At 40.5% G+C, this 23,847-nt stretch overlaps 1 protein-coding gene across 1 annotated transcript; it reads right to left on the bottom strand.

Moving 5' to 3' along the window:
• On the bottom strand, positions 10,897-22,032 carry ARPC3 (actin related protein 2/3 complex subunit 3). Its single transcript, XM_005691430.3, has 7 exons — positions 21,923-22,032; positions 19,213-19,312; positions 16,475-16,551; positions 13,143-13,211; positions 12,163-12,289; positions 11,710-11,804; positions 10,897-11,225 (listed from the first exon to the last, which is right to left on the bottom strand). The coding sequence occupies exons 1-7, from the start codon at positions 21,926-21,928 to the stop codon at positions 11,163-11,165; spliced, it is 537 nt and encodes a 178-aa protein (XP_005691487.1). The 5' UTR covers positions 21,929-22,032; the 3' UTR covers positions 10,897-11,162.

The following is a 23,847-nucleotide window of genomic DNA, read 5'->3' as shown; positions in this document are numbered from 1 at the left end:
AAGCCCACGTAGCAACTAGAGAAAAGCCCTCATAGAGCAAAGAGCCAGCACAGCCAAAAATAAATAAATGAATAAAATTTAAAAAATAAAATTTCCATGTTTTTTAAAGGTGCTTAAAAGGTAGAGAAGAAAGAAAAGGAGCGTTGGGGCAGGGATTGCCGTTTTTAACCAGAGAAGGATGCACTGACTGGGTGACATATGAGTAAAGACCTGAGGGAGGGAAAGTGGGAGCCACGTAGAAATCTAGAGGGAGGGAGAGGACCCTGAGCAAATGAAACAATAAACTTGGAGGTCAGAAGCAGGAGTAATCTTAGCAAGTCAGAAGAGTAAGGAGGTAAGTGGGCTGGAGCTGAGAGAGGTGGAAGAGGAGTTGGAAACAGGCTTATGGATGTCAAGACTCCGGAGCAGAAAAGTAATGTGGTCTGACTTGCTTTTTGATGGTTGTTCTGTCTGATGCATTAAGTAGATTGAAAGAGGAAATCAAATCCAAAATGTCCAAGTGTCAAACTTGAGAAGTCCTGTGATACAGGGAAGGGGCAGGGGTGGGGCGGGAATGAGTGATAGCAGAAAAAGAGAGGGTTTGGTTTTTTTTTTTTCTTTTTTAAGATGGAAGAAATAACATGTTTATGTCCTGATGGGAATGAAGGAGAATGTATCACTAGCTAAATGGCAGGAGAAATGTTGATAATTTCGATAAAGAAATAGTGGTAAAACACATCTGTGTAGTTGATAAACCACAAGAAGAATGCACAAAGCAAAATATTTATAGGAAAAAAAATAGGCAAAGGAGAGTCCACCCCCTCTGGAAATTTTTTTATAATCCTCTTTAAAATAAATTACTACAAAATAGGATGGATTCATCCATAGTTAATCACTCACCCATGGCTAACCATTCATCCAAGGTTAAGTTCCATTAAACTCATGCAGGTCAGATCATACTGATTTTCATAATATACAAAGGGCACATGTAATATTAAACTAACATGGAACACACAAGGGGACAAGGCCTCCTCTTTCTCATGGAATTTTCTAAAATAATTAATAATTTTGTAACTGGAGGGGTCTTTTTAGACACACAGCTGGCTAGGAACCTTTAGCTAAGCCAGTTAACAGATGCAGAATGACATGGATTCTGTGGAGTATTGAATAGAGGAACAATTTATAAATGTAAATGCTCTGGTCCACTTAAGTTCATTTCTAAATGTCCAACAGCCACCTAAGAATGAAAATCAAGCAGCTGCATTAGACATTTTTCTTAGATCTGTCTTTTGTACAAGGGGAAAACATAACACTTGTAAATTGTTCTAAGGGAAACATTACTTAATATGCCTTAAGTGTCTCCTGGCAGTGATAGCCTTCCTTTCATTGGGAAAGTAACTTCAGGATGAAGAATTTCCCTGGACAACTGGAGGGAATAAATACAGTCATCTTTCCAAATGATTTTCCCTCTTCTCAGTAAAAGTGGCTGACAAGGCAATATATTCTAGGGTTCCAAGTTGTCCAGATTGACATTTTGTTTATGAGATGGTAAGACAACTAAGGATATAGCAACCAACTGTAAAATGTAAAACCAAGGTTTCCAAGTGAGTTCAACTGCCATAAAGTTTTTTGGAGATTTTAACACTATCAACAACCCCTTCCAAGGAATTCCTCTCTAGGACTCCCACACATTATTAATCCACCTTTTACTCTGATTTACTCTAATTAATTAAGAATCTTGGGCTGATTCTTTGCTGAGTCCTTCATTCTTCCTGATTTCTAGCTGTTGACTTGTCTCAGGGATCAAATTCAGTCTCCTGATTCTGCTAGGACCTCCTGTCTCTCAGGTGCCCCTTGTATGCACCTCATTGTTCTAGGCATTGGGGCTACGAAAAACTTAAATAGCGATATGACAGATAATGACTAGTTCAGGGAAAAGTCTTCAGGGGGGACTTGTGACAAAGTGGCAAATGAGTGATCTTTATTTTAAAGCACTGTTGAGAGAGAATTCGAACCGACACTTGTACACTGATGTTCATTACAGCGTTATTCACAGTGGCCAAAAGATAGAAGCAATCCATCAGCAGGTGAAGGGATAATGGGGTATTATTCAGTCACATAAGGGAATGCTACAAATGAACCCCCCAAACATGATGCTAAGTAAAAGAAGCCAGTTACAAAAGGACAAATACTGTACGATTTCCCCTTCTATGTGACATGTAAGTAAGCAAATCCAGAGACAGAAAGTAGATTAGAGGTTAACACGGGCTAGGGGTAAGAGGAATGGGGAGTTACTGTTTAGTGGGTTTGGGATGATAAAAAGTTTCAGAAATACAGGATTATATTTTTCTCCTTCTAGACTGAGCTGATGTAGTGTATTCTAGGTTATCAAAATACTCATAGCCTTTGGATTGTGAAATAATAAATATTCAGGATGTGTGAAAAAGCATGATAGATAACTATGATTTTAATTACATAAAAATGGATGGTTACTTGTGTAAACACACAAATGAAACCTAGAAGGACACATCAAACAGTCAACTGCTTGTGATTATGGATGACTGCTTTTTGTTTTTTTTTGTTTTTTTTTGTTTTTAATTTTTTTTAATTTTTTAAATTTTAAAATCTTTAATTCTTACATGCGTTCCCAAACATGAACCCCCCTCCCACCTTGCTTTTTGTTTCTTGTGTTTTTTGGTTTCCTATTATGTACATGTTAACTTTAAAGAAATGTTAGAATATAATGCCACTGAATTGTACACTTAAAATGGTCACAATGGAAAATTAATATGCTACAAACCATTGAATTGCATACTGTAAATTAGTGAATTATATGATATGTGAATTTTATCTCAAGAAGGCCATTGTTTTTTTGTTTCTGTTTTTTAAGAAAAGCACTTGAAAGTAATGCACAGAACTATGGAATGGTTTGGGGGGAAAGAGGGAAGGCAAAGTGATGATTAATCAGGCAAATAGGGGACTTCCCTGGTGCTAGTGACTAAGACTCCATGCTCCCACTACAGGCCGTCCAGGTTTGATCCCTGATCAGGGAACTAGATCCCACATGCCCCAACTGAGTAAGCTGCAACTAAAGATCCCTGGTGTCTCAACTAAGACCTGGTAAAGTAAAATATTTTTAAAATCAGGCAAATCGTTCTCACGTGTGCATGCTCAGCTGCTCAGTTGTGTCCGACTCTTTGTGACGCCATGGGCTGTAGTCCGCCAGGCTCCTCTGTCCATGGAATTTTCCAGCGAAGAATAATGGAGTGAGTTGCCATTCCCTACTCCAGGGGATCTTCCCGACCCAAGGATGGAACCTCCATCTCCTACACTGGCAGGCAGATTCTTTGCCACTGTGCCATAATGGTCGGTGAAAACAGAATGGTGCCTTTGTGTGTAGGTACCGTCCTGTCCTTTGTCCCACTAACAGAATACAGTTTAAAGTTCTAACCCTGACCCTGGCTCTCAGAAACATGGGTCCTTCATTATCACCTGGTAGGGCAGCTTTGTCCCCATATTCTTTGTGCTAACGTTGCCTTCATGCCAGGCCTGCTTATGTCAAAATATACCTCTCTCTTATTTAGCCTACCTGATTTGGCTCACCTGTTCTGACCTCAGTTAATTTAATTGCCATCTTCATTAAGTCTTCCCCAACCGACCTCAGTAATATCAGCCTGCCCTTTCTCTGGGCTTCTACATCACTGAACAGTCATGTAAATCTTTCAGTGTTTCTTGGTTTTTATATTGTTATACATATTTCTCATCAGATGGCTAAGAGCCTGGAATGCATAGCTGCTGTTTACATTTCTTGAACATCTGCAATCTCCTGATTTTATTGCCTGAATGTTTTACTAAAAGTTGCAATGTAGCCAACTGACCATCTTATAATGGCTGCGAGGGCCAGCCCTAGGTTTGGAAAGACTTAGGTTTCATTGCCATTTCTGCCAACTTCCAAGCATTTGAGTTTGGGCAAGTTATTTAGTTCCTGTAGGCGTCAGCTTCTTGATAGTACTTGTATCTGCCTCAAAGACCCTTGAAAGGGTTAAATAGGATTTAAACATGCAAAGTGTTTAGCAAGCTGCCAGACCACCTGTAAATTGGAGCTGCAGTGTTAAGGCAAAGTGGGAAATTGTGATTGGTGGTTTATCTCAAACTCAACACAGAACAGATGTGGCCCTAAAATTACAGTCTTCTAATGGAATGGGCTTCCAAACTGCTATAAACAAAATGAAGGGAGAAATGAACCAAGTGGCTTTTGGTATTACATCCCTTTCTGGACACAGCTCCAGACTTTTATTAAGGTCTTCAGTGCTAATAATTTTGGAGGAAAGGAAAATGTAGAAGAAAACAATTCTCATAAATCTTATTCAAGCATTTCCATGTGCCATTACTATACATATGACAGTAACCAGTGGCATATTAAAACAGCAAATGTAAACAGTATGCTTAAGAAAAGTACCAGGTGACTGCTGTCCTCACCTTGCTTATGGCTAATGCAGTTCTTCTATTTGATTTTCTATCAATGTTTTTTTAAAGACTAGATTCCCGCCCCCTCAGTTATTAAGTAATACACATCTTACTGAATTACAGTTTATATGACTTAGAATGTACAAGTCTTTGCAATTGCCTTTGGTGCAAAATTATCACTCTCAACAGTTTGGTGTTATGTATTTCTGTAGTTTTTTGGGGAGTTCAGTTCAGTCGCTCAGTTGTGTCTGACTCTTTGTGACTCCATGAATCGCAGCACGCCAGGCCTCCCTGTCCATCACCAACTCCCGGAGTTCACTCAGACTCACGTCCATTGAGTCAGTGATGCCATCCAGCCACCTCATCCTCTGTCGTCCCCTTCTCCTCCTGTCCCCAATCTCTCCCAGCATCAGAGTCTTTTCCAATGAGTCAACCCTTCACATGAGGTGGCCAAAGTACTGGAGTTTCAGCTTTAGCATCATTCCTTCCAAAGAAATCCCAGGGCTGATCTCCTTCAGAATGGACTGGTTGGATCTCCTTGGAGTCCAAGGGACTCTCAAGAGTCTTCTCCAACACCACAGTTCAAAAGCATCAATTCTGCGGCGCTCAGCTTTCTTCACAGTCCAACTCTCACATCCATACATGACCACTGTAAAAACCATAGCCTTGACTAGACGGACATTTGTTGGCAAAGTAATGTCTCTGCTTTTCCATATGCTATCTAGGTTGGTCATAACTTTTCTTCCAAGGAGCAAGAGACTTTAAATTTTTTGGGGGGGGGGAAGAGTACATACAATTAAATAATCAAGGATGGAATCATACTATAATGCTACCCTAAACCTTTTTTTAAAAGTCACTGATGTATATCCTAAGGCATCTTACATGACAGAACAGATAAGAGCCCCTTATTGATTTAATGGCTGCATATTTCATTTTATAGGTATGTCATGACTACTTATGTATCCAATACTCTATTGAAAATGTCTGAATTATTTCCAGGTGTGTGTGTATGTGTTCCAATATTCAACAATACTTCAAGCTGAGTTGCTGAATCAAAAAGAATGAACACTTAACAATATAATACAATTTTAAAAAGACAAAACAACCTCAATAACTACTAAACTGCCTTCTCTAAAAAGTTGTACCTTGTAATCATCTTCTTTTAATGTCAGCATTGAATTTTGATTAAAGCTGTATTTTTGAACCCATTATGCTATACTTCATGTATAATTTACTTCTAAACCCTTTGGAAAGTGTTCTCTCTGGTATGTTTAAAAACAAAACACTTAACCATCATACAGCACTGATGGGAAATGATTAGAAGCCAGGCTTTTAACTTATTGTCTGTGCTCCCCCTGCTGGTACTAAAGAAATAGGTACCACAGTGAACTGGTTTCTATAACAATGTTTCCACAATTTAAAAAAAATAGAACATTTGTTAGAAACAAACCTTTGATCTTGATATGAATCACTGTGGCTTAATTTTTGACATGTCTCTGAGTCTATAACAGAAGTTCCAACCCAAACACCTAGCATCTGATTTGAGATAAGAGTTTCAATTAAAAAAACCCAAAAACACTCTTTTGGCTTCAGGACTATTCTTTTATCTATCTATGGAGTATGTTTTCTTGGGTATGTGAAAAATGGTACTTAACTTTGTCCATAAGTTAGATCACCAGTGAACAGGTGCTCAAGAGTTATAATTTAACTCAAACATTTTAATTACCTTTTAACCCATAAAAGCCAAAGTGAAAATTCTCTGTCAATCAAGTTTCACTGCAAAGCTCCAGTTTTAATACCATTTGAAATTTAGTTCTGCTCCTACATGCATTCCCTGTGCCCTTAGCAGCACAATACAAACAATCTGGGTGGCAAGATGCTCAGTTAAAACTTGCCTCTTGGGCTTCCCTGGTGGTCCAGTGGTTAAGAATCTGGCTGTCACTGCAGGGGACACATTTGATCCTGGTCCAGGAAGATGCCGCATACCACAGGGCAACTAAACCTGTGCTCTGAAACAAGAAAGCCACTGCAATGAAGCCCATGCAGCGTGAGAGTAGCCCCCACTCCCTGCAACTAGCGAAAGCCCATGCAGCAAAGACGACCCAGTGCAGGCAAAAATAAATTTAAAAGAAGCAAAACAATCTTTCCAAGCTCTCTTGTAGCTGGAGATCAAGACACAAGCGCAAGTCTGGGCAGGATTTCTGGGAAGGCAAGGTGGCACTCAGCTGCTATGCTCCTTCAGCCAAGCTGAGATGCAGGAGCGAGAGACTATGAGGATGACAGCCACGTGCAAAGGAGAGTGGAGCAGGAAGACAGGAAGAGCCTGGGCCCTCCACAACATCTTTAAATGGCCACCCCATCTGGGACTACTTCCAGATTTAAAAAACAGGGACTTCCAAGTGTTTTAGCAGCTAAGACTCTGAGCTCCCAATGCAGGGACCCTGGGTTCGATCCCTGGTCAGGGAACTAGATCCCACATGCTGCAATTAAGATTTCGCATTCCATAACCAAGAGATTCCACGTGTTCCAACTATCCCACATGCAACTAAGACCCCGTGCTGCCAAATGAATAACTATTTAAAAACAATACCAACAAAATCCCCAAGGCACTGTAAATTGGGTTTTCTGAGCTTGTGGCCAAATACAATTCCAACACAGATACCAAAACAACTGCCTCTTAAAGCAAAAATCTAACACATAAAGGTACAACTAAGGTGAGTGAAATTCACTCAGTCATGTAAAACTCTTTGTGACCCCATGAACTATACAGTCCATGGAATTCTCTAGGCCAGAATACTGGAACGGGTAGCCTTTCCCTTCTCCAGGGGATCTTCCCAACCTAGAGGCAGTGCAGTTACTTTATGGCCAAAAGTCTTGAGGCACTTTCTAAAATACCTAATTTATAACCTTAACATACCTGAAAAATACATGGTCCCGTAAGTTTTTGGAAGAACTCATGTTTACTGTCAGCCTAACAATGAAAACCTCTTAAATGCTAAAAACTGGCCAAATGTAAAAATGAATGCCACATAAGGACAGAAAATAGCATGTAAAAATAAATCTAAAAAAAAAATTAAATTAAAAAAAAAAATCTATACATTTATGTTCTGCTGATCTTTGATGAGGGAGCCAATACAATTCAAAGAAGAAAGGATAGTCTTCTTCAATAAGTGGCAGTGGTACCAATGGACAGTCATATGCAAAAGAAAAAAAGTTAGACCCCTACCTCACTTCATATACTAAAGATAACTTAGAAAATGGATCAAAGACCTAAAATTTCTTGTTACTCTAAATTTGTTACAATGTGGGGAAAAAAAGACCTAAATATAAGAACTAAAAGTATAAAATGCTTAGGAAACATAGGTAAAAACTGATACTTTGGGACAGGTAATGGTTTTTTAAGTATGAACCAAAAGCATACGTGACCAAAGGAAAAATAGACAAATTAGCTTTAACTAAAATTAAATATATCTGTGCTTCAAAAGACACAACCAAGAAAGTAAAAAAAAAAAAAGGACCTTCTATAGAGCACAGTGAACTTAACTCTGTATCTTGTAATAACCTATAATGGAAAAGAATCTGAAAAAGAATGTAACAGAATATTGTAAATTAACTATGAAAGTGAAAGTCACTTAGTTGTGTCCGACTCTTTGTGACTCCAGGGACCATACAGTCCATGGAATTCTCCAGGCTAGAATACTGGAGTGGGTAGCCTTTCCCTTCTCCAGGGGATCTTCCCAACCCAGGGATTGAACCCAGGCCTTCCACATTGCAGGCAGATTCTTTACCAGCTGAGCTACAAGGGAAGCCCAAGAACACTAGAGTGGGTAGCCTATTCCTTCAGCCCATCTTCCTGACCCAGGAATCAAACCGGGGTCTCCTGCATTGCAGGCAGATTCTTTACCAACTGAGCTATTAACTATACTTCAATTAAAAAGGAACAGTTCTTCATAGAAAATAAACATTTCCTTCAAGGTAAAAAAAGAAAAAAAAAAACCCTATGGAATGGGAGAAATTATCTGCAAATCACATATCTGATAAGGGTCTAGTATTTAGTATATATATTTTTAAAAAACCCTACAACTCAACAACAAAAAGACAAATCAAACAAAAAAACAAGCAAAGGATTTGAACAAACATTTTTCAAAAAAAGATAGACAAATGGTCAATATCCACATGAAGAGATGTTCAGTATCATTAGCATAAGGGAAATATAAATCAAAATCACAAAATGAGATACTTCAGACCTACCAGGGTATCTATAAACAAATAACAACTGTTGGTGAGGACATGGAGGAATCAGAACCCTCATGCTTTGCTGGTAGGAAGGTAAGACAGTACAGCTGGTACAGCCTCTGTGGAAAAAAGTCCCGAAGTTCTTCAGAAAGCTACATATAGCTATCATATGACTCAGTAATTCCACTTCTACATATATAACTGAGAAATGGAAACGTATGTCCACACAAAAATTTGTACATGAATGTTCTCGGCAGCACTGCTTATCATAGCCAAAAAAAAAAAAAACCAGAAGCAACTCAGATGTCCATATGCTGATGAATGGACAAATAAAACGGGGTCTATTCACATAATGGAATATTGCAGAGCCATTAAAGGGAATGAAGTACTGACACAGGCTACAACATGCATGAACTTTAACAACTATGCTAAGTAGAAGACGCCAGACACAAAAGGAAACACATTCTTTGACTTAATATCTATGAGGTGCTAGGAAAAGGTAAATTCTGACACTGAAAGTAGATTAGAGGTGACCAGGAATTGGGAGTTACAGGTACCTGGGGTTTACCAGTTAGTGTTTCTGTTTGGGGTAACAAAAAAGTTTTGGGAGCAGACAGTGGTGATGGTGGCACAACACTATATGTAATTAATCCCAGTGAATTACACACTTTAGAGTGGTTAAAACATTGTGAATGTGATACATTCAGTTCAGTCACTCAACTGTGTTTGACTCTTTGCAACCCCACGGTCTGCAGCACGCCAGGCTTCTCTGTCCATCACCCACTCCCGGAGCTTGCTCAAACTCATGTCTGTGAGTCGGTGATGCCATCCAACCATCTCATCCTCTGTCGTCCCCTTCTCCTCTCGCCTTCAATTTTTCCCAGCATCAGGGTCTTTTCAAATGAGTCAGCTCTTCACATCAGGTGGCCAAAGGACTGGAGTTTCAGCTTCAGCATCAGTCCTTCCAATGAATACTTAGGACTGATTTCCTTTAGGATGGACTGGTTGGATCTCCTTGCAGTCCAAGGGACTCTCAAGAGTCTTCTCCAACACCACCGTTCAAAAGCATCAATTCTTCAGCTTTCTTTATAGTCCAACTCTCACATCCATACATGACTACTGGAAAAACCATAGCTTTGACTAGACGGATATTTGTTGGCAAAGCAATGTCTCTGGCTTTTTAATATGCTGTCTAGTTTGGTCGTAGCTTTTCTTCCTAGCAGCAAGCATCTTTTAATTTCATGGCTGTTGCTGCTGCTGCTGCTAAGTCACTTCAGTCGTGTCCGACTCTGTGCGACCCCATAGACGGCAGCCCACCAGGCTCCCTCGTCCCTGGGATTCTCCAGGCAAGAACACTGGAGTGGGCTGCCATTTCCTTCTCCAATGCATGAAAATGAAAAGTGAAAGTGAAGTCGCTCAGTCGTGTCCGACTCTTAGCGACCCCATGGACTGCAGCCTACCAGGCTCCTCCATCCATGGGACTTTCCAGGTAAGAGTACTGGAGTGGGGTGCCATTGCCTTCTCCGAATTTCATGGCTGCAGTCACCTTTCTGCAGTGTTTTACCATAATCTTTTTAAAAAAGGAATGAGGTACTGATACACATTATAACATGGATCAATCTTGAAAACATTGTCCTGGGTCAAAGAAACAAGACAGGAAAGACCCATTTTACATTTCCATTTATGTGAAATGTCCAGAAAAGGCAAATCCATAGAGACAGTGGGAGGAAGGGGTTGGAAAGTAATTTGGGGAGAATGATTGCTAAAGAGTACATCTTTTTAGGGTGGCGAAAATCTTCTGGAATTAGTGGTGATGAGAAAAACTTAGTGTATGAAAGGAAATCAACCATGAATATTCATTGGAAGGACTGATGCTGAAGCTCCAAAACTTTGGCCACCTGATTCAAAGAGCCAACTCATTGGAAAAGACCCTGATCCTGGGAAAGATTGAGGGCAGGAGGAGAAGGGGGCGACAGAGGATGAGAAAGTTGGCTGGCAACACTGACTCAATGGACATGAATTTGAGCAAGCTTCAGGAGACAGTGAAGGACAGGGAAGCCTGGTGTGCTACAGTCCATGGGGTTGCAAAGAGATGGACATAACTTAGCCGCTGAACAGCAACAACAATGTATTATCAACTGCTGCACTGTACACTTGAAAAAGGTGAATACAGTGCCCCCAATTTTTATGTAAATGTCAAAGATAAGCAATGGATTTCTTCTGACATGAAATGTTAGAAATTTCTTTATTATTATTTATTAAGCACCAGCTTAATACTGCAGACATTTCAAATCACCAGGCAACAACTCATTCTTCCCCACCCATCCCACCCCAAATTCTTGATAAAGAGCTCTTCAAGTAAAGACACACGCTCTTCTCTCCTCTGTATAAAACTTTATGAAATAAAGGCAAAGAACTGTGTACATCTTGCTGTGAATGCTGCCCACAGCTGTGGAGCCAGGGTCCACCTGAGGCTGGCTTTATTGTCCAGGTCCTGAAAGACTCTTGTTCATGAACTGTCTCTTCACAAAGCAAGTCCACCACTAACAAGGGGGAACAAAACAAGGAACAGTGGTGGTCAAATCACAGTGCAGGTTCAAGGTAAGGTCAGAATATGAATTTACTTAACAAGAAAACTTAATAGTGGTCTGGTAGCCCTTACATTATATAAACTCTTTGAAGGTCCATGTAAAATTCTCTCTTTTTCTTTCTTCCTTTCTCTCCTTTTTTTTTCTGCAGTGACTCACAGGTCACTCAAAATTATGACAACAAAATAAAAACACTAAAGCTGTCTCACACAATACCTGTTCTATGGGTTCACAATGCCCCAACCTAAGAACATACAAACAAAATTTCTTATTACAGGTAATTCACTATTCTGTGTGACTCAGGGAACCCCTACCATGTATAAGGTAACAGAGTTAGGCAACATTGCAATGTGAAAACTAAACACCTTAGCATGGCTTAAGGTGGCTACAGGGTAAAAGGTAATTTATCAACTAAATAGGCAATGAAAAGAGTTTTTACCTTGCTGGGTTTATCATTCTGAGGGTCAAAAACTTTCTCACAAAGTCTCAGTCCAGTCTCTTGCCTCAGCTGTTGTAAGTAGGCCCTCATCACCTCTAAAATCAAGAGCAGATAAAATAAAAAATTATATTTGAGAAAGCATCCCAAATGTGCTAGCTGTTGATTTAGACACTGACCTTGGCAATATTCTTCAACATCTGAACAGGATAAGAAATAGAAACAGCAGTTCAAATGGTTTTAAGATTATACTCATTTTGGTCGAAAAGGTTCTCTACGTGTCATACTTGTTGCCAAGGATCTTTTGTGAGAGTGACTCTCACAAAGTAGGCTAGTGCATGAGCTAATGAGTCCACTCTCAATCTGTACAACAATCAAGTCAAGAAAAGGAGGCGGGTAAACAGTCCAGTGGAGAAAACCATGTGCCACACAGGAAGGGGGAGGAGATGTTCTTACCATCTTCCTGTTTGTTTGCAGGTTTGGCGTAAATGGCATTCAGCGGAAAACCAGGCTCTCCAGGAATGGGAAAATTAGTGATTCCTAGTGTATACATTTCTTTCTCGCCTTGGCTTTTAGAATTGCACTTAAAAAAAAAATTATATACACAAACGTAGGGAAAAAGGATATAACATTTCAATTTGCAGTTTTTTGGTCTAAGTGGCTAGGTCTGGGGTTCTGTTTTTGTGCCCTTTTGTAATCTGGTGAAGCCTGTAGGCTCCTCCTCAAACTAACCTTTTAAATGAATAAGATAAAACAGGACTACACAAGAATCCAATTATAATGAAATACAATAATTATAATATTTAAGAAATCAAATTTATGACATAGCCACACATGTGCTCTTTAATGCACTAAATAACAAGACTCAGCAGTGGACCTAACAACTGAATTTTGAAGCAGTAATGAATGTAAGTAAAATTTCAAAATATCTTCTATTATAAACGTAGTATGAAAATGCCACAGAAAGTCACAGGTATTGCTAATGCTACTGTGGGCTGCTGCCTACGTTAATAATCAAAGTAAATGCTAGATTTCAGTTGGAGGTTAGTGAAAAGATGTAATCTTTTCTCCACTCAAGTTCATGCACCCCTGAATTCTATCCCTGGACCCCAGGTTAAGAACCCTTGAGCCATGGGCTTAAAAAAGAATATTTTGGTCAAGATTTCTGTCTTGGAAAAATATATGCAAAGCCTTAAAATACCACCATCCTTATCTCCTCATTAGTCAACTACTGTTAAGAGATATACATTTGCAAAACCTTAAAACACCATCATCCTTCTCATTAGTCAACTACTGTAAGTTTAGACATCTACATTCAGATTTTCCTCTCAAGTCCATGCTCTAAGTCAGAGGAATATTTTCTACTTCTCCTTAAAGACTCAACAAGACTAAACACCTATTGTGTTCCTGACAAATGATTATCCAGGCTTAATTACCTTTTGGAGTTTCTTTAGACACTCAGAAATGTAGAGAGTTATATATATCAAGGTCCTATCAGCTTCATTCTATGGGAAGAAAACAAAACTTAAAAACAGTCCTGAGCAAAATGCAATAACTATTTGCAATAAAAGAATTCAATCTTTGTCTTTTGATTTATTAACTGAAAACTGAGAGCACAGTTATCATAGTATCAAAAATTCCCATTCTCCAAATGTAATCTTCTCAAGCCCTCTGTCTGCTCCTGGGGAGGCAGCCACCAGCTTCCTCTCTGAGCTGTGCGGCTGACCCTGTTTTTCTCAGCTCCCCTTGCCTTGGGTTCCTGAGAGGTTGTACCAATAACTTCTCCTTCTAGGAAGGAGAGCTAACAAAGCCGCCTGGAAAACCTGAGGTGAACCATATGGCTCGTTAATCTTTAAAAGCCCTTTCACTTCAGGATCTGTGCCGAGAATAGAAACATTTATGACTCTAAAGGAGGAAGCAATTATTTCACAACTGACCTATTCTTGAAGAGCTCCAAAAGTCCAACTTTTGACCTGACCCAAAGGAAAATGTGGAGAAGACAAATGGATGCTAATCAAATGTGGCACGTACTTCAGGTCAAATTTTACATAGATTTATAATTTTAAATAAACAAACTACACTTTTCCCTAGTTTTAAGAGTCTATGATATTCGAGAGAGAATGAAATGTGGTGGAATTTTAACACAAACACCACACTTAAGACCATGCATTAGATTAGAAACGTCCATAACATCACAGAATGTTTAGATCACAGTTTATTGCCCAAGAGTCTACAAATAAAGATTTCACACTCTGTTGGATTCCAAGAGATTAAAGTTTGGCAAGGAGTTGAAAGCAGCAAAAAGTAAAGGAGAAAAGGAAAGATATACCCATTTGAATGCAGAGTTCCAAAGAATAGCAAGGAGAGATAAGAAAGCCTTCCTCAGTGATCAGTGCAAAGAAATAGAGGAAAACAACAGAATGAGAAAGACTAGAGATCTCTTCAAGAAAATTAGAGATACCAAGGGAATATTTCATGCAAAGATGGGCTCAATAAAGGACAGAAATGGTATGGACCTAACAGAAGCAGAAGATATTAAGAAGAGGTGGCAAGAATACACAGAAGAACTGTACAAATAAGATCTTCATGACCCAGATAATCACAATGGTGTGATCACTCACCTAGAGCCAGACATCCTAGAATGTGAAGTCAAGTGGGCCTTAGAAAGCATCACTATGAACAAAGCTAGTGGAGGCGATGGAATTCCAGTTGAGCTATTTCAAATCCTAAAAGATGATGCTGTGAAAGTGCTGCACTCAATATGCCAGCAAATTTGGAAAACTCAGCAGTGGCCACAGGACTGGAAAAGGTCAGTTTTCATTCCAATCACAAAGAAAGGCAATGCCAAAGAATTCTCAAACTACCACACAATTGCTCTCATCTCACACGCTAGTAAAGTAATGCTCAAAACTCCCCAAGCTAGGCTTCAGCAATACGTGAACCGTGAACTTCCAGATGTTCAAGTGGTTTTAGGAAAGGCAGAGGAACCAGAGATCAAATTGCCAACACCCGCTGGATCATGGAAAAAGCAAGAGAGTTCCAGAAAAACATCTACTTCTGCTTTATTGACTATGCCAAAGCCTTTGACTATGTGGATCACAATAAACTTTGGAAAATTCTGCAAGAGATGGGAATACCAGATCACCTGACCTGCCTCTTGAGAAATCTGTATGCAGGTCAGGAAGCAACAGTTAGAACTGGACATGGAACAACAGACTGGTTCCAAATAGGAAAAGGAGTACGTCAAGGCTGTATATTGTCACCCTGCTTATTTAACTTATATGCAAAGTACACCATGAGAAATGCCAGGCTGGAAGAAACACAAGCTGGAATCAAGATTGCTGGGAGAAATATCAATAACCTCAGATATACAGATGACACCACCCTTATGGCAGAAAGTGAAGAACTAAAGACCCTCTTGATGAAAGTGAAAGAGGAGGGTGAAAAAGTTGGCTTAAAGCTCAACATTCAGAAACTAAGATCATGGCATCTGGTCCCATCATTTCATGGCAAACAGATGGGGAAACAGTGGAAACAGTGTCAGACTTTATTTTTGGGGGCTCCAAAATCACTGCAGATGGTGACTGAAGCCATGAAATTAAAAAATGCTTACTCCTTGGAAGAAAAGTTATGACCAACCTAGACATATTAAAAAGCAGAGACATTACTTTACCAACAAAGGTCCATCTAGTCAAGGCTACAGTTTTTCCAGTAATCATATATGGATGTAAGAGTTGGACTATAAAGAAATCTGAGCACCAAAGAATTGATGCTTTTGAACTGTGGTGTTGGAGAAGACTCTTGAGAGTCCCTTGAACTGCAGGGAAATCCAACCAGTCAATCCTAAAGGAGATCAGTTCTAAATATTCATTGGAAGGACTGATGCTGAAGTTGAAACTCCAATTCTTTGGCCACTTGATGCGAAGAACTGACTCATTTGAAAAGACCCTGATGCTGGGAAAGATTGAATGCTTAAGGAGAAGATGACAACAGAAGATGAGATGGTTGAGTTGGCATCACCGACTCAATGGACATGAGTTTGGGTAAACTCTGGGAGTTGGTGATGGAGGAGGAGGCCTGGCGTGCTACAGTCCATGGGGTCGCAAAGAGTCGGACACGACTGGGCGACTGAACTGAACTGAAATTCCATAATCTAGAACATTATCAAGAAGATTCATTGACATTCCTTGTAACTTGCTCACAGTAGCATCTCAGAGAGCTTTCCATTTCTCCCTTTCCTTTTCTACCCACTTCCACTTCTCCCTTCCTCCTGAGATCACAAGAACTATGAGGTTGAGGGAAGGGTCCAGGACACAGAAGTATATAAAAAACAGCATGCAAAATTTTTTGGTTTTGGACTCGTACAAAATAGGTGCTTAATGCTGCTGAGTAAATAAATATAAAGAAGTGTGTAGACAAGGGTAAATCTCAGTATAGGACCAAACAATATTAAGCTCTGTGAGCCACAGTCTGTCACAACTACTCAACTCAGCTGTTGTGGCATGAAAGTACCCATAGGTAATGTGTAAATAAATGCAAATGGCTATGTTCCAGTAAAATTTACAAAAACATATGGAAGGCCAGATTTGGTCCTCAGACAGTGTCTGCAAAACCACGGTGACTAAGATTAATATAGAATTAGGCACTGTTCTGGATTTTTAAAATCACACAATCTAATTTCATTTTACTTATTCCTCACATTAACTCTGACTGCCAAGTACATACTATCCCCATCAGAAAACTAAAGCATAAAAATTTTGTACTTTACCTTAATTTCATAGTTTTTGAAGAAGACATTGGCCTTAAAGTAATAGATAGCTTCATCCACAATATCGGTATCTTTTGCTAAGCAGGGTAGGATGGGAGAAAGGCAGAGGATGTTAGCCAAATGTAAAACATAACATTTGAAAAGCTATAAAGAAAAAAAAAAAATCAAAGCTCAACAGTCAAGGGCTTTGGAATTAAATACCACAGAATCAAGCTACTGAAACAAAGTCTCTAGAATTTCTAGAAAAATAGGCACATGGTTTATTCAGACAGCTTTATTGTCTTTATAAAAATTATACACGCTCATTAGAGAAACAAATGAATCAATACAGGGAAAAAAAAGGAATTGTCACCCTAATCTCGCTACCCAGAAATAACTACGCTCAGCATTTGGTGAACATCACTCCAGACACTTCTCAATGCATTTACAAAAACAGACTGAGACACAGACTAAATTTAATAAACTGCTTTCTTAAAAATATTTGGATGGCCAAAAAGTTCATTCGAGTTTTTCCAAAAGATGTTACAGAAAACCCCAACGAACTTTTTGGCCAACCCAACACAAAGAATGCCATACAATTTTATTTGAACTTACATACTATAGCTTTAGGGGAAAAAACTCTCAGCTGTTCACTTAGGAATGTACTGGGATTCACACATACATCTTTCTTTTTATAAAAACTGACTTCAAATATGTACTATCTGCTCAAGGTGGCTAGAGACTGAGAAAAACCAGAAATACTACTGCAACAAAGACAGATCTCATTACAAAATTTCTGTGGCTTTTTTTGGGTTTTCCTTTTTTTTATTTTAAAAAGGTCACAATCCCAGGGTCTTGATATCCGGCAGCTGGTTTCAGCAATGTAGAAACAGTTATTTTCATTTCGCAACGCTGACTGCTATCCCTCTCACACAGCAGAAATGCAGAAGCTTTTGTACTCTAATCCAGTTGTCTTTATCTTTGCCCATTCCCCTGCTGGAGAATTTTAACAGAACTCTTTTTTTTTACCCTCCTTTAAAAAATTTTTGGACATGTGGGATCTTAGTTCCCTAACCAAGAAGAACTGACTCATTTGAAAAGACCCTGATGCTGGGAAAGATTGAATGCTTAAGGAGAAGATTACGACAGAAGATGAGATGGTTGAGTTGGCATCACCAACTCAATGGACATGAGTTTGGGTAAACTCTGGCAGTTGGTGATGGAGGAGGAGGCCTGGCGTGCTACAGTCCATGGGGTCGCAAAGAGTCGGACACGACTGGGCGACCCACACCCCCTGCAGTCTTAACCACTGGACCACCACAGAAGTCCCCAAAAGAATTCTAACTCTAGACTTCTGTTCCCTGTGATCTAGTCTCTTATTTGCTAAAAAAGAAACTTCCTTCTATGATCCCACAGTACTTACAAAAAACAAGCTAGCTCTAGTGTCATGTTGCAGAGGAAGGGAAAGAGGCTAGCTGATAGGACTCAGGCTAATTGATAGGATTCAGAACATAGAAGAGCATTTGGCATATATAAGGTGTTCAAAAGATATCTGTTGAATGTAAATAACTAGATTAATGCTAACAGTTACTTAGTCCATAGCACAGGCTTGTATTTCTCCATAATTCCAATTCAGTCCTATTCCAGCCCCCTAGGGAAGAGTAACAGGCCACTCTTAACTACAGAAATCATGAAGTTCCAGTTTCCTGCAGTCCCATTCTCTCTCAAGGGCCCAAGAATTGCAAAGGTGGTAATTAAAGTCACTTCATTGGTCAATTAAATCTTCTGATATACTATATGGTATTTTGGCACAATCTGGGAAGTAATCTGGTCAAACACTGATCCTTATTCTTCCTCTGCAAAAGAATAATGTCATTCTTTTACATTATTTTTCCTGTTTTTGTGGCTTTTTTTTTCCATCTCAGAACAAGATTGTGGTGACTCACCAAATTTATTAAGTTTACTGAGCTTTAACTGGTATTGAAAACAAAACTAAATTAAGAGGAAGTCAAGTCAAATAAACTGGCGAGAAGAATGGAGACAGGGTCAGTACAAAATTAGTAATCTAAACTATGGTCTTGGAAACCACAAATGGAACTCAGTGCAGACCCTTCCTGGCTGCAGGGAAACCATGTCTAATATAACACAAATTACACTGATGGCAGAACATCTCAGAACGTCGTCAGAAGAGTCTCAGATAGTATCTGAAAAGAATGAGGCATTCTGAACAGAGGAAAAAGAAAAGCTCCAAAAAAAAGTGAGTGCCAAGAAAGAAAGCAAAAGATACAAAATTCAGAAAAGCAAGAGAAGAAATGAATAATGTTATACAGGACACTTAAGACTGAGGTATTGGTAAAAACTGGGGTCCTGAAGAATGGACAAAGGAAGTAGATTTAGATAAAGAAAGAGGTTAAAATACGCTTTGTTTTTTCCAGCTTGATGACACAGAAAGGATGGGGACACGATGTTCCATAGAGGCAGCAGCATTAGATTAGTAAGAACTGACAGTGATGATAGGAAGAGTGTTGAGAATTAAGCACATTTCCTCTTCTCTCTCAACAAAATATCCCAGAGAAACTGGCAGCAATAATACAGTTTCCTATTAAATGCAACATCTACCCAAGATCTGAGAAGGTGGAAAGCACAATATCCATCAAGCAAATAGAAAATACAAGAGCAATCTGAGATTTCCCTGATGTGCTAACATCAGAGGGTTTCATACCAAAATGTGAAAATAACGGAAAGGGGTTTTGACTTACTTTCTCTAGGGGCAGGTCCTTTGAACTGACTTCTGATAGGCAATAGTGCCATGTTTCCAATGAGTTTGGTGTCAGGGTCCATGAGGGAAGAGTGGTAAGCCTGTAAGGACAAGCCAGGTAAGAACACAGAAGCAGAAAGAGAGCAAATGTCACTGGGGCAAACAAGTACACTTCCCCAAGGAAAAAAAGAATAATTCATCCAAGATAAACTGGCTCATGAAAACTATCAAAGTTTGAGGAATTCTGAGAAAATTTGAGGCAAGCTAGTTGTTGAACACAGCCATTATTAAAAATAAAGTTACAGAAATTTTCAATTATATAAATTATATTAAAAACAAAGGTAATAAATATTTGACACTTTCATTATTTCCTATTTTAAAATTATTTTACCAATGTCTGTGATCTTAAGGTTAGTTATGCCTTTTGCACCTACGATGGAAACACTGTATGATAAGGTGCTACTGTGCTTTCCTTCCAATTTCACATCTGGTGACAGAACATTGGTAACTGGTGAGGTATTCACACTATAGAAATAGGCAAACACTATATAAATCAGAGGTACCCAGCAACCCAGCTGGTGTTAAAACCACAATCAAAGAACTGGCTCTTCAGCTCTGCCACTTTCTGGCTTTATGCCTTAAGACATCACTTTTCTTCTCTTAGCCTATTTCTACATTTGTAAAATAAAAACATATATACTTGTTTTAAGTGGGTGGATGTGAGTTAGCGGAGAGAGGAAAAAAATCACATTTATGAGAACAATTTATAGGCCAATTTCTAGTTCGGCATTTTACAAGATGTCTGGCTTTTTGTAAGACAACATGGGCCCCAGTCATTTATTCATCAAAAGATTACTAAGTACCTTCTGTGTGCAAGGCATGTGGAGATATTGGCATGCAAGACCAGCCCTGGCTCTGTCAGGTGAATAGAGGAGACAGATAATAAGTAAGTGATCACAGAGGAGGTCAAGGGTGCTCTTTGTGCACCTGGAATGATGAGTACAAGGCATTAGGGTTCTGGCTTAAAATCTGGCTTTATCAAGATTTACTAGTGTGCTTATGTATTTAAGGGCTTCCCTGGTGGATCAAATGGTAAAGAATCTGCCTGCAATGCAGGAGACCTGGGTTCAGTCCCTGGGTTGGGAAGATCCTCTGGAGGAGGAAATGGCAACCCATTCCAGTATTCTTGCCTAGAGGAGGAGCCCAGGATTCTTGCCTAGGATAGAGGAGCCTAGTAGGACCCATGGGATCCCAAAGAGTCAGACTCAATTGAGTGACTAACTTTAACTTATGCGAAAATGGATTTAAAATGGATAACCAACAACGACCTACTGTACAGCACATGGAACTCTGCCAGTTGTAATGTGGCAGCCTGGATGGGAGGGGAGTGTGGGGAAGAACAGATACATGTGTATATATATGGCTGAGTCCCTTTGCTGTTAACCTTAAACTATCACAACATTGTTAATCTACTACACCCCAATACAAAGACACAACACACACACACACATACTGGTGTGTTGCACACACTAGTGTGCAACTTTGGGCAAGTTACTTAACTTCTCTGAGCCTCAACTTTCTCCTCTGCAAAATGAAAAACCACTAACATATCTACTTCATAATCACTCTGAGGATTAATTAGGGAATAATTTATACAAACTGTGTAGCTCAGAGTTGGCCTGACATGCATCAGGAGTCAAACGGTAGCTATGGGATTCACCAAACCTTAACTATGGTTTACTCCTTTTTATTACCGATGTGCTTCACCTAACGCAGCCCCTTGTCCCACCTGCACTAGCTATGCTGGCTTATTACCTTCATGGCATTTGCCACTATCTCAAACAATCCCCCTATTTTATTCACATTCACAGATTATGTCTCCTCATTAGAACGTAGACTCCTTAAGAATAGGGACTTGTTGGCCTTATTCACTGCTGTAATAGTGCTTTGGCATGCAGCAAATGCTAAACATCACATGTTACTGAACATGCTTTTTCCTCATCTGCAAAATGGAGACCATGATGGTGATAAATCTACCCGTGACTGTCAGAAATTAAGAACAACCAAACCACCATCAATTTTAACTCCTACTCTGATGCACATGAAACAAACATGTGGAAACTAGGCGCGGACCTTGCACCTGCTCTGAGAGCCCTAAACCCAGCGGCTCAGGGGTGGCAGCCACTGCCGGGGCGACAGGGGAGGAGGAGTCAGGGAAGTGGGGTCGGACAGGCGACAGGCAGCATAAGGGACCCGCCTCCAGAGGCAAAGGAGGAAGTGGGCCTACAGGGAAAAAAAAAAAAGAAGCCGGGCCCTAGCTGTGACATGAGAAATTAAAAGGGCAGCCCTTGCCTTCGCGGCTCTAGTGAGGCTTTGGGAACCCCGCTGGAATCGGGGGGACGGGGAGAGGCGCAAAAAGCGATAAAAAGGATCAAGCTTGGAGAGGAGGGGGCAGAAGATCTGTGGCAGTCTCCTCAGCACGCCCCGGGTCTCTGGCCCACTCTGCCATGCCCTGTTCCTCCACGGCCGGCCGACATCCCCGGGCCGCCCTAATCCCACAGAGGCCGGCCCCTCTCCTCTGGCCTTTCCCCTTCTCAGGCCCCTGCTTTCTCTCTGCCCTCCTCGGCCTGCTTTTCTCAGCGCTCGCAAGACTTCTCGCGACTCTCTCAAATCCCCGCCGTCTCCCGACACCCCCACTTTGGCCCATTTACCGGCATCTTGGAGGCGCCCGGGTCTCAACCCCAACGAAGAGAATCTGGGTAGAGATCGGCGGTTCCGGTCTGGCAGCCCGGGCGGGGTAGGCGGAAGTGAGCCGGAAGGGGAGGGCGAGGGCAGGACGCCGCGCTTCCGGCCTCGCAGTATGTGGCTAGCCGCTGCAGCTGCGCGGATCCGACAGGGCACCAGGGGGCGCTCGAGCCCTAGGCAGGGGCTCTGAGTATCGCGCCTGCGTGAAGTGTGGTCGAGAATGAGGTTGATTTCGGGGTTACAGAATCCTAGATATATCACCTCTTTCGTTTTTTCTCCAAGACCACCTTTTCAGTAGCATTCCCTGGGTCATCCTAAATTCAGTCCCACTTCACTGCCCTTTCCCTCAGTTCTTATGATTCTTTTATGTTTTACTTTTGGGTTTTGTCTCTGTCCGTTCGGATGAACGTCAAAAATGCAAGGACTGTCTGTTTTGTTCACTGCTTATATCCCTACACCTGTAACAGGACGGTACAAGGTAAGCATCAATAATATGTGTTGAGTGAGAGAATGAACTCAATCCACTGATTCTAAAAAGGAAAAAACGATCACAGAAGGGATTTGTGTACTACTCTTGTGTGATTACGTACTGCGATTCTTTGTGTAATGGCTGAGAAAAAATTGGTTTGAATCCAGCTCCAACATTTATTGGCTGTGTCACCTTGGCAAGTTAACCTCCATACCTCAGTTTCCTCATCTGAAAATGGATTTAACAGTGATTACCTGAGTTTTGTGAGGATGAAATGACTTGCATGGAATGCGCTTAGAACTTAACATGCCTGGAACATACTAAAAGCTAAGGAATTCTTAATCTTTACTGGAAAGCACCTCAGGTTAAAAGCCAAGTTCACTGCTGCTTCTGGCCATTTCTTTTGCCAGTCCCACAGAATGAATTACTGTGTCCCATGTTCCCACAATTGATTTCTCATTTATATTTCTGGCCAAATTTTACCTTTTAGGAGGAGACTTCCTTGGTGGTCTCAGATGGTAAAGATAGTCTTCCCTGATCCAGCTGATCTACTGGGCCCTTAAGACTAATTATAAACAAGGAAACCTCTAATAAGGGTGACTGTGGGGCTACTTTGCTCCCATCAAAGAAGCCTCCTCTTGTGTGTTAGTCACTCAGTCGTGTCCAACTCTTTGTCACTCCATAGACTGTAGCCCACCAGGCTCTGCTGTCCATGGAATTCTCCAGGCCAAGAATACTGGAGTGGGTTGCCATGCCCTTCTCCAGGGGTTCTTCCCTGGAGAACCTTGAGCCCAGATCTCCTGAACTGCAGGCAGATTCTTTACCATCTGAGCACACACCAAACTCTCCATAAGGCTAAATGAGGGAGGTATAGCTCAAGCAGGATGAGGAGGGTAAATGAAAAGGTGTCTTATTTTTCTGACTCTCTCACATGACAGAAACATTTCTAAAATCTAGCAACACTGAGAGATCAGGGTGTTTTTGCCCTTTGCATACTCGAGGGCCACAGAAAAAAGAAAAAGCGAGAGATTTCCAAAAAAACATCTACTTCTGCTTTATTGACTATGCCAAAGCCTTTGACTGTGTGAATCACAACAAACTGTGGAAAATTCTTAACGAGATGGGAACACCAGACCACCTGACCAGCCTCCTGAGAAATCTATATGCAGATTAGCATAACTGTAAGCAACAGTTAGAACTGGGCATGAAACAACAGACTGGTTCCAAATAGGGAAAGGAGTATGTCAAGGCTGCTTATTTATTGTCACTCTGTTATGTATATGCAGAGTACACCATGAGAAATGCTGGGCTGGATGAAGTACACGCTGGAATCAAGATTGCAGGGAGAAATATCAATAACCTGAGATATGCAGATGACACCACCCTTATGGCAGAAAGCAAAGAACTAAAGAACCTCTTGAT

This window comes from Capra hircus, chromosome 17, assembly GCF_001704415.2.
Source record: "Capra hircus breed San Clemente chromosome 17, ASM170441v1, whole genome shotgun sequence".
In the NCBI taxonomy this organism is placed as follows: domain Eukaryota; kingdom Metazoa; phylum Chordata; class Mammalia; order Artiodactyla; family Bovidae; genus Capra; species Capra hircus.
This window is presented reverse-complemented; position numbering and strand designations above follow the sequence as displayed.